The sequence below is a fragment of the Ambystoma mexicanum genome, chromosome 1p (assembly GCF_040938575.1).
Source record: "Ambystoma mexicanum isolate Mex_15411 chromosome 1p, UKY_AmexF1_1, whole genome shotgun sequence".
NCBI classification, from domain to species: domain Eukaryota; kingdom Metazoa; phylum Chordata; class Amphibia; order Caudata; family Ambystomatidae; genus Ambystoma; species Ambystoma mexicanum.
Window position 1 is genome coordinate 827,021,597 of NC_090921.1, and position 11,960 is coordinate 827,033,556.

Genomic DNA, 11,960 nt, shown 5'->3' on the forward strand with positions numbered 1-11,960 from the left:
AGATCTCTAGAGTAGTCCGCTCTATGCAGGTCTCATCCAAACAGGTGTCCATGTGTTCTTCCATAACCATTAAAGACATCTCCTCCCTCGCTCCAGCTCACTTCTGTAACCACTTCTTAGCATCTGGCTCTTTCCCTTCTTCCCTCAAGTACCCCCTTCTGCACCCCCTCCTAAAAAAAGTCTTCTACCGACTCCTTGTGTGTGGCCAACTACCACCCTATCTCTACCACACCTTTCCTTGGGAAATTCCTAGAGAAGTTGGTCATCCACTGACTGACCCGACGCACTGAGCTTGCTGGTTGTTTACACAACCATCAATCTGAATTCCGAGCATCCAGAGGCACGTACACTCTCTCCTGAACACCTGTGAAGAATTTCTCACAAACCTTGACTAACTCCTACTGTTGTCATTCCCCTTGAGCTCTCTTCTGCCTTTGACACGGTCACCCACTCGAACCTCAAAGCAGCTCCAAGGCATCTCAGACCGGGCACTGGATTGGTTGACCTCCTTCCTTACCCACCGCCCCTCTCTGGTGCTCTTGGGTGCCTTCTCCTCCTCCACCACTCACTCTACCTGTCATGTCCCCCAGGGCCCTATCCTCTCGCCTTGGCTTTTCAACATATACCTACCATCTCTTGCTCACCTGATCTCTGCCCTCTCCTCATTTCCAGTGTTATGCTGATGACAACTCTTCGTCAAGCTCCCCTCTTCCTCCTCCATCATCCCTGACTGCCATTCAGTTGTACACCTCCAATGATCTCTTTCTTAATGCCAGTAAGAAAGAGATCCTACCCATCTGGACACCTGCTCCCCTCCTGCACTCTGGCTGCCCTCTATGGGCTCACCTCCCTCTCCCTCCACTGAGGCTCGAAATCTCAAGGTCCTCCGACTCCTCTTTCCCCCCTTTACTCCTCATCTTGGACCTTGACAAGAAGGCCCACTTTCAACTTCACCTCCTTCGAAGTATTATCCCTTTCCTCTCCTCCCCCCAGAAGCTCAGTCTCTGGTCCTCTTCAGGCAACATTACTGTAACAGCCTCTTGCTCAAACCGCCCCTTTCTTCGCTCCGTCCCCTTCAACTAATCCAGATTAGGGTTGCAAGAATGTTCCTTGACCTCAAGCCCTGGTACCATATCTCTCCACGGGCTCCTAATTGTTGAAAGGATCAAATTCAAGACACTCTGCATCATCGACAAGGCTGCCTGGGGCCTGGCACCACGCTACCTGCAACTCTCCCTGCAGGCCCCTCTGATCCTCTGGCTCCAACTCTCTGCTTATCAAACGCTTCCCCAAGCAAAGAGCTGAGGGCAGATCTCTCCTTCCTCAGCTGGCTCCCTCCTATGGAACAGTCTCCATCTCTCTGTCTTGAACTGGTCCAACTCAAGTTGCGCAAACACCACAAGACCTCTTCTCTTCCTCACTTGTCCCTCGGTCACACCCCCCTGGGCCCAAACCTGTCTTCCGGGTGGTTTCGCCTCCGCCCGCACTTACCTGTTGGGCGGTAGACCTCCCTCTTCCCCACGGTTGATTCTGAGCATAGTTAGTTACCTGTTGCCCGCCAAATAGACAGCTCTTGCACTTCCTCCCCTAAGGGAGCCTAATAGCACTTCCCCTCACCCCATCCCCCTTTCCTTTTCTTTCACTGCACTTGCTCCGAATATCACATGGCTTAGTAGGACCAGCTGTTTCTATTTATTCATTGTTATTTCCATTGTTCATTTTCCTCTCTTGTGCCACTTTGAAACATTGTCTTGTCATATAAGCGCCTTAGAAATGACCAATAAAATAAACAAACCAGAGAGCACTCCAGGCACTGCCAACTACCTTGCTGAAACTCTCAATAATGCCAGGGGACGCAGCTGCAAGGGTCATCTCAACCAACAAAGAAACAAGGCAGAGCCAGTACCAAATAAATCCCAGACAGCCCCAACGCGGCGACAGCAGAGAACCATGCTATGTTTGCGAACATGAGAATATGGGGACCAATTAACCGCAAACACAGAATAGAGGGAACAAATATGAGACAGAGGAACACAGTGACAGTAGTCCTATCCTCCCCTACTCACTGTGACCATAAGCCTCCTTAGAGGGGCGTCTGCATTCCACATATCCCCATGCAGCGCTCCTGCCTTCAATTTGGGGGTGGACAGACACAAGGTTACCCCTGCAACACTGGCAACCTGCCCACCTTTCTGCAGGGGGAATCCCCAAAACGTAGCTCCCCCTATGCCATTTACAAGCTGCAACAAGGTGCTGCAGCACCAAGGAGACTGGGAACTCTACAAGATTATGCAAGAAGCCTTGTTTGTAAACTTCAGATTGGGGAACCATCAGGCTACATAGACAGAACCGTGACAAGTATACGAGGTATAAAAGAAGAAAAAAAAAAAACAACTCCATGACCTCAGTCCAATTCTCTCCTACTCATTGATCTCAAGGATCCTAGCGCGGGCGTTTGTGATATACATATCTTCATGCAGCGCTCAGTCCTTTATTGACTTCCACCACTCACTCCCAGTGCCCCATTGGGGCTCAGGGAGAGGGCTCTGCAGCCACACTCGAGCCTGGGCACCCTTGGAGCTCAGCCTAGCAGAGTCTTGGGGAGGGGGCCCATACCCAGCATGCCTAGGATTGCCCTCTTTTGCCAAAGTCCACGTCCAGCAGGGATTGAGGGTCACCATAAAGAGACAACTTAAACCCCTGAAGCCCAGCAGCAGGGTCAAAGTTCCTGAGAGCAAGAGACAGGGTCAGCTTTCTGCCACAACCCATAAGCCCGTGCCACCCCTAATTCTCAGTCCAGCAGAGACTCCAGGGTGCCCCATACTCACATGGTCTAGCACTGCCCTCGCAAAGTCCAAACCCAGCAGAGATAGAGGAGGAAAACCACAAACAGCGTCCTTACACCCACAAAGCTTAGCAGCGGGGAAAGAAACCCCAAGGAAAAGACGACCAGCCCAGAAAGACGCTGCCAGGTTAACTATCCGGACGGTCAAAAAGGAAAAAGGGTGATTATGGGACTGGTCAGGTGCTTTATATCCTGGGCTATAGGGGGGGAGACGTTAAAGAAATAAAAATAATTGTGGAAAGGTTTCTGCCGTAAGACCAGTGGAAGAGAGGACGTGGAGGTAATAAACCCAGGCCGTAGAACGGGCATAAGCACTGAATTGGCGTATACCGAAAACATAAAAGTACGGATACTTGCAGGGTGGCCCCCTCCCCCTCGCCATGACATCTGGTCTCTACCCACACTCCAGTAACAATAGTTGGGCCCAAATAGGTGACACTTAAGGAACACAAAGTATTTTGACTATGCCTTTCCCCTCACAACATTGCATTCCCAAATGCGCGCGGTACCCTGCCTGTCCGCTACATCTTTCAAACTAGTGTGTTAGAAAAAGTCGCAAATGGCTGGGATTTGATAATGTGGGTGACTTTTTGAGGGCCACTTTTTTTTTTTGCTGCCCGGTCTTGCTTTTCGTCCCAGTCCGACACTGCGAATGACAACGTAAGTGGCAAAGACCACCCTCACTGTATATGCGTCCCTCGCAGAAGGACGATGCGTTAAGGTAGTGTTGAGGATTCCACAATTTAAAAAGGAAGTGATGTTGGCGGAGAGATCGCCCTTTACGACAGACATGCGAGAAAGGAGGCGTAGAGAGGGAGCAGGATGCAGGGAAACCCTGTGAGGATGCCGTCTGGCTGGAACGATCGGCTATCCGCGAGAGAAACCTATCTGGGAAGGAAGAATGGGGGCCTCGGAAGAAGTCCTCACATTAGAAAAAAATATCGGGGAATGTAAAGAGGATATGAAGGGCCACGAGCGCAGAGCTCTATCAACTCATTATTTCTCCAGGCAGGCGTGTGTTATTTGGACTCACCGTCGCCATCCTCGTCCATAGCAAAGTCCTCGCCGCTCGCCTCGTGTAGGTCAAGCACGTCTGCCATAGTCAAATTGGAGTAGAGATTTCCCAATGGAGAAAAAGTCACTCGTGGGGTGGGGGTAAAAACAATATCAGAAGCCTGAACAGTCACACGCAACAAGAACCATGCAGAGAGAAAAGGGTCCACTCTAAGCCTGGAGGGACGAAAACCAATGAACAGAGACAGGGTACTAGTGACTGCTTCCCGTTAGAGGAAAGGACTTAGCAACGTCACCTCGTCATGTGCCTTACCATCACGTTTCTCTGTGCCTCATGAGCTTTCCAAGTCACGTTACGTCCCATGCAGACTACGAGCCTAGTTACTGACTAAAAGTTTAACGTTTAGAAGTCGCCGCCAAAGCACCTTTGCGAGTGTATCGCATACATGCCAACCATAGTGTTAGGGTGTAAATTAGAGGTTCACAAATGACTCAGCAGCCTTGGTTTACTTTAGGTAGCTTTAGTGGGTTTGAGTTACAAAGGTAAGTACAATAGGATTGAAAACAAGAAATGTTGACGGGCACCACCCAGTCTTCTTTAATTATTCTTCAATGTTCATAAGTTAACAAAAATTTGAAAATCTTAAATAAATTTTGAGGTGCATACCGCCATAAAGACCTAGAGACACCTAGGTCCAAAAGGATCCAAGAAAACAAAAAAAGTGGAGTGTTACTCTCTCTTTCGTACCTCTGATTGAGGTTACCGTATTAAGTTAGAAAAATATATGTCATTGTCAAAAAGTCATGCGTCCAAAAGTGATGTATGTTTCTTCACACTTGGGTGCTCATACTTTACTTAGAGTGTAAGCATGTGTATTCCATTAGATCATTATGGAAGAAAACTACCACATAGCGCTCCTATAAAACAGAGGGGATAATTTTAATGTTGCCAATGCATTTCGGAGAATATTAATCTCCTTCGTCAGGGCCATGCCCCCTAAGCATCAATCGTAATATTGACATTTTGCAAAACCAAAACAAAACAGAGATTATTACATATATGGATGTGTAAATAGAAAATTACATACCAATAGCCAAATTCAGGGAGTTTTTAAATCCAAGAATTGAGATAAAACAACAAAACAAAGTGTACATCAATTACAAGGCCTTATTATATAATACATTTCTCCTCTCTTTTTCAACTCTTAATTCAAGTCAATACCTCTTTAATTTCTTTTCTTCTCGAGATCACTGAACCCAATGCGGTTCAGAAAACAGAATTTCCCTGAAATTAAACATATATCGTGTCAGAAACACCTAATCCCGATCATTACTGTGAGTCACTCATATAGAAAAAGGTGAATGCACACCGCTTACTTACACGTTGTTCCTTGTCTGCATGTAGCTCACGTAGAGTAAACTCACTCCTTTAAACAAAGTGAGAGTTAACCTTGTAAGTACCCATAGTAATATCCAGATCGTGAAACTATTCTTAACTTCTCCACAAAAAGCATAACGCTCTACAAGGTCAAGTATCACCACTTCTATTTCTTAAACCTTTGGCCATGTAATGGGGAACGCGTACGCGTGCCTGCTGTACTCATAAGTACTCATAGCCAACCGGGGTTAACCCACCCGCGTTGAGATAATCCAATACTTAAACACAGAAAAGATCAACCTTGTAAATGCCCGTGATAATATCCAGTACCAAGAATTTAGAGCTAAAAGTACTTTTATACCACCGATCACGATTCCATCAGTAGAGATCTTCCAAAGAAAAGTAACTAAGGAATTTGAAAAAATGAGCTTTAAAAGTCTGGCGCATAAAAACCTGAAGCCACATGAACTCAAACTGATCAGGAACTTATATGGTACAGAATCAATAACAATACGTCCAGCAGATAAGGGCAGAGCTCTGGTCGTAATGGACACAACATATTATGAAAATGAATGCTGGAGACAACCAGAGACACTAATGTATATGTTGCATTAGACCTTGACCCCACAGTGGACATCCAAACTAATTTAGAGGAACTCCTACAAAAGGCACTAGAATTGGGATGGATTAACTCCAAGACTTTTTCTATATGAGTGATTCACAGTAATGATCGGGATGATTAGGTGTTTCTGACACGATATATGTTTAATTTCAGGGAAATTATGTTTTCTGAACCGCATTGGGTTCAGTGATCTCGAGAAGAAAAGAAATGAAAGAGGTAGTGACTTGAATTAAGAGTTGAAAAAGAGAGGAGAAATGTATTATATAATAAGGCCTTGTAATTGATGTACACTTTGTTTTGTTGTTTTATCTCAATTCTTGGATTTGAAAACTCCCTGAATTCGGCTATTGGTATGTAATTTTCTATTTACACATCCATATATGTAATAATCTCTGTTTTGTTTGGTTTTGCAAAATGTCAATATTACGATTGATGCTTAGGGGGCATGGCCCTGACGAAGGAGATTAATATTCTCCGAAATGCATTGGCAACATTAAAATGATCCCCTCTGTTTTATACGAGCCCTATGTGGTAGTTTACTTCCATAATGATCTAATGGAATACACATGCTTACACTCTAAGTAAAGTATGAGCACCCAAGTGTGAAGAAACATACATCACTTTTGGACGCATGACTTTTTGACAATGACATATATTTTTCTAGCTTAATACGGTAACCTCAATCAGAGGTACGAAAGAGAGGGCAACTGTCTAGTGGGGTGTGTAACACTCCACTTTTTTTGTTTTCTTAAGTACAATAGGATTTACATAAAACAGGTTCATAGGACAGAAACATCCACAGGCCCCCCTGTGCCCAGCTTTACTTTCCAACAGTGTTATGATGAGCTAAGGCATAACACTGTAAGTGTACTCATTTAAGTTCTGTTGTAGATGTGTATTACGTAGGAGCTCCACTATGAGCTCACGCAGTTCCAAGAATGTTTATGTTTATGTTCTGTTAACTTGTGGAGGTCGGGATCAGTTGGGGCTGCCGCTCTGACAAGGCCTGCTGTCACTTTATTACAAATAAACCTCAATGCGTGTTACTGCTGCCTGGAGCCTCTTTAATTTCTTCATTGGGACGAGAATTGCTGTGCAGCCGGTTTTCTTTCGACTGGAGCCACGTCGGATCTCTGCCTGCGCATCCCGCTCTCTCATGCGACAGCAGGCGGAGCAGGACGAGCCTGACGTCAGCGGGATCTTCAGCAGGTCAGGAGGTGTGGTCCTTGGCGGTGTTGCCCTTTCCATTCCCCCTGCTTCATTTCGCGACCCAGCGCGCGCTTTCATCACCATTGCGATTTGTTTGTTTCATTTCTCCGTGGCTCGAGGGCTCACTACGGAGCGGGAAGGTCGGCGTGTCCCTCCCTCGCGTTGCTCCAAGACTGGCATCGATTCGTTGCCAAGCAACCTTTTTCAAGCAGGATCTCCTCCTCCCTGGAGATAAGGCATTGTGACGTGGTGCTCCACGTCAACAGGAGATTGTTTGCCTCTCCTCTCAGGCTGTCATTGTCCTTGTTCACAGGCGTCGGCTTCTTAATGGAACCTCTCTGCTCATGAGGATTGGAGATTGTGACGCTATCACCCATCTCCTCCTAAAAATCTCGCTGTCAGTCAGAGCCTCCAGTTGTTTTTTTGTTTTTGTATTTTATTAGTCATGGACTTTCTCAAGCGCCTTTCCATTTGACAACATACTACCGAAGCCAATCCAAATGGCATGCGATTATATTTATACGTGCCTTCAGGTGTAATAAAGGCAGTAAGATGTTGTGACTCTTTGGAAAGGGGAACCTGGTGATAGGCGGCAGAAAGATCAATGACAGAAAACAATTTAGGTTCACCAAGAGTGGAGAGTGTTTCTGAAATGTTGGGTAGAGCCAGTCTGAGCCAGTTCACTGTGCTTCGATCTAAGTTGGCTGTTGAAACATGGCAGCATCAATACCCTGCCTCTGTCCTTCCTCAATGAACCCGGCCGTCCCCTGGTCAGGTGGGACAGGTGCAAGGACATGCTTGAGAACTACTTGGTGGCGATGGGTGTAGAGAGATTTAGCTCAGCTCGCAAAAAGGCTTTGTTACTTCATAATCTGGGAATAGAAGGACGTGCAGTGTTTGATGGGCTAAGCAGACATCAAACTGGTGAAGCAGAAGATATGGATGAGTACGCATTCGCCCTTAAACAACTCAAGGATCATTTTGAACCTAGAAAAAATGTTACTTTTGAGAGGCACAAATTTTTCCAGCGTGTGCAGGAGCCTTCGGAGTCAGTAGAATCGTACATAGCCTCTTTAAGGACACTAAGCCATTCCTGTGAATTTGAACATCTTTCTGAATCGTTAATCAGAGATCAGCTAGTGAGATGCACAAATAATATTAGAATTCAAGAAAAGTTGTTGGCAAAAGACATGAAGTTGGAAGAAGCAGTGGATCTAGCCAGAAGCATAGAACAAACCTCACAATATGTTAAAGAACTGAAATCTGACAGAGTTCTCAAGCTTTATGTGCAGTTGATCACAGGAAGAAACCAAGTGTCAATGTGAACCGGAAGGGAGCGTGGCGTATGAGATGTACCAGATGTGGTAGCATCAAACATGGATCAAACTATCCCTCCTGTCCGGCAAGAAATGCTGAATGTTTCAAGTGTCGGACCAGAGGGCATTTTGCTAATGTCTGTAAGGGCTCATCAATAAATCTTCTAGAATCCAGGAGCAACCAGGAAGAAAATGTTCATTTGGGCTATAATATACAGGAGGTATCCTCCACACAGGACAATAATCCCAGACATGTGTTCGAAGTTTCAACTACTGGAGGAGAGGACAAAGAGGGACCAGTAGATGTTTTTGTGATTGATGGTCGGGAAATACTTATGAAAGTCGACACATGTTCTCCCTGGACCATTATTTCTAGGGAGACATTTAAGAATATCTTAAGGAAAGATGAATCAATACTGGATCCACCAAAAATTCAGCCTTGCGGTTATGGAAATCTCCTATTGAGATGTTGGATTGAGATGTTGGGCCAGTTCTCTGCAAGTGTGCAATATAGAGGAGAAGAATGTGAAGCTGATATTTTGGTTGCAAAAAAGGGTCTCTCTCTTTTGGGTTGGGAGGAACAGAGGAGGTTGAGAGTTAGGGTTCAAGCTAGTGCCCTTGAGCCTGTTACCATTGCTGAGATTGATGATATATGGTCGAAAGAGTTTCCAGAAGTCTTCTCTGAAAACTTAGGCAGACTTAAGGACTTTGAGCATCATATTAAACTGAAGAAAGAGGCTCAGCCTATTGTCCATAAAGTGAGGCATGTGCCGTTGAACATGAGAGCGCAACTTCACAGTGAACTCGATGATTTGGTTAAAAAGGGTGTCATTGAAGCAGTAGAGGCCACAGAGTGGTTGTCTCCTATAGTTCTAGTGGCTAAAAGTAATGGTAAATTAAGACTATGTGTAGATTTGCGTAGTCTTAATCACAACATTTTGGTAGAAAGGCATCCCTTACCCAACATTTCAGAAACACTCTCCACTCTTGGTGAACCTAAATTGTTTTCTATCATTGATCTTTCTGCCGCCTATCACCAGGTTCCCCTTTCCAAAGAGCCACAACATCTTACTGCCTTTATTACACCTGAAGGCACGTATAAATATAATCGCATGCCATTTGGATTGGCTTCGGCTGCATCTGTGTTCCAAAAGGTGATGGAGGAAATGTTGAAGGGTCTGGAAAATGTAAGGGTGTTTCAAGATGACATTTTAATTTTTGCGTGTGATGAGTATGAGCATGACAGAGCACTTAGGGCTGTGTTGTGTAAACTAAAAGAGGCCGGGTTAACGGTTCAAAGAAACAAATGCAAGATAAGTGTTGAAGAAGTGGAGTATCTTGGGCATAACATTTCAAAGGAAGGGATTTCGCCCAAGAGATCGCTTATAGAAAGTATTAGTAATGCTCCCCAGCCTCAAGACAAGGACCAATTACGTTCTTTCATGGGACTAGCGGAATATTACCATAAATTTGTAAGTGGTTTTGCATCCATTTCATTTCCATTGAGAGAATTATTAAAGAAAAGTGTGAAGTATGTGTGGTCTAAAGAGTGCCAAGAGGCGTTTTTACAAATCAAGGAAAGTATTGCCAAAGCGCCATCATTAAGTGGATTCATGTCAAGTATGATATGATATGATATGATATGGCATTTGTAACGCGCCTATACACAAGTGTTTCAAGGCGCGACGAGGCAGGGAGGGGGGAACAAGGAGAAGACAGACAACGATCCTACTAGGCCAGGTATCATTCAGACCGCACAAGTGCAGGGGTAGGGGAAGGGAAAAGTGCAAGGGGAAGGGGAGGGGGAAGTGCAGTACAAGTAAGTAGAATAAAAATAAATAAATAAATAGGGCCAGCTGGTGGCAAGTGCAAGGTAAGTGCAGACAAGTGCTGGGAAGGGGGGGCTGTAGGGATACAGAGACAGTCCCACAGTACAGGGGATGCCAGGGAGGCAGTGCAAGTGGAGAGTGGCTGGGCCCAGGACCGAGGTCGGTGAGAGTGGCCCAGTTGCAGATTCAGTGCAATTTCAGTGTAGAATTTAGCAGGGGAGAGGGACAGAGAAAGCAGAAGCAAAGAGGAAGGTTTTGAGGTGCTTCCGGAACCTGAGATGGTTCTCCTCAAGTTTCAGGGAGGCAGGAAGGCTGTTCCAGAGGGAGGCCCCTGCCGCGGAGAGAGATCTACCCCCAGCTCATTGCTTTGAGAAGCGGCTGACCCTGAGGGAGTTGGAGACTGATGAGCGAAGGGCTCGGGAAGGAAGATATATAGGAAGAGAGAGTTGAAGGTATTTTGGCCCCAGGCCCCAGAAGGCCTTGTGGATAATGCAGAGGGTTTTGAACTTAATCCTCGCAGCCACTGGCAGCCAGTGTGGAGATTTCAGTCCTGGAGAGATACGGTCCCTGGGCTTGAGGCCAAGGACAAGTCTCGCAGTTCTGTTCTGGATGAGTTGCAGAGGGCGGAGAGTGGAGGCAGGCAGATTAAGATAGAGGCTGTTACAGTAGTCCAGCTTCGAGAGAACCAGGGCTCGGGAGACAGTGAGCTTCTGGGGGAAGGAGAGGAAGGGAAGAATACCTCTGAGGAGGTGCAGCTGGTAGTGTGACTTCTTAGAGACGTCAGATATGTGAGGAGAGAAGGAGAGTGTAGAGTCGAAGATGACCCCGCGGTTTTTAGCCTTGCAGGTAGGAGCAGGAAGAGGGCCAAGAGAGGCAGGCCAGAGAGCTGCAGGGAAGGAGGGAGTGGGTGTGCCGATGAGTAGAATCTCAGTCTTACTGGCATTAAGGCAGAGGTCATTGGCGGCACACCATTCCTGGATAGCAGACAGACAGTCAGAGATGAGAGAAGGAGAGGAGGAGGCCGAGGGTAGCCTGAAAATGAGCTGGGTATCGTAGGAAAATAATAATAATAAGTAGGAAAACTTTACTTTCAGTTGATGCTAGTACTCTTGGTTTAGGAGCTGTCTTGACTCAGTTTGATTCAGGTAAAACTGAACACATTATTGCATTTGCATCCAGGCCACTTAGAGGAGCAGAAAAAAATTATTCTGTTATTGAAAGAGAGGCGTTGGCTGTGTTTTGGGCTGTCACACACTTCAAGTTCTTTTTGTGGGGTCAAGCTTTTCTTGTCAGAACTGATCATAAGCCTTTGATTCAACTGATGAATAGCTCTGAGTGGGCCAGAGGGTCTCCCAGAATCTCAAGATGGATGGTGGAACTCATGGGTTATAATTTCAAAGTGTGTTACATTCCTGGGAGAGAGAATGTGGTTCCAGATTGTTTGTCCAGGTTGCCTGTGGGTGATTGTGGAACTGATGAAGTACCTGAATTTCAAAGTGTAAGCATTGCAGAAATTGAGTATAATGCCATTGATAAAGAGAAGTGGATGAGAGCTGGTGAGGAAGATCTGATATTGAATCAAGTCATAACATGGACCAGAGAAGGATGGCCTCACAGGAATCTGACTGGAAAAGAATTTGAAAAGTATTTTGGTGTGAAGGATGCGTTGAGTTTGTCAGAGGATGGGTACAAACTCAGGAAAGGAAACAGAATAATACCACCCAGTGGAGTTAGATCTCATTTGGTA

At 45.8% G+C, this 11,960-nt stretch overlaps 1 protein-coding gene across 1 annotated transcript in view; it reads right to left on the reverse strand.

Annotated features, from left to right (window-relative positions):
* RBM8A (RNA binding motif protein 8A) overlaps positions 1 to 4,144 on the reverse strand; it is a 60,900-nt gene extending 56,756 nt beyond the window's left edge. The window contains exon 1 of the mRNA XM_069652658.1: positions 3,879 to 4,144. Coding sequence (XP_069508759.1) covers positions 3,879 to 3,945 — 67 coding nt within the window. The 5' untranslated portion in view covers positions 3,946 to 4,144. The remainder of the gene's footprint in view (positions 1 to 3,878) is intronic.
* Positions 4,145 to 11,960: the final 7,816 nt, after the last annotated feature.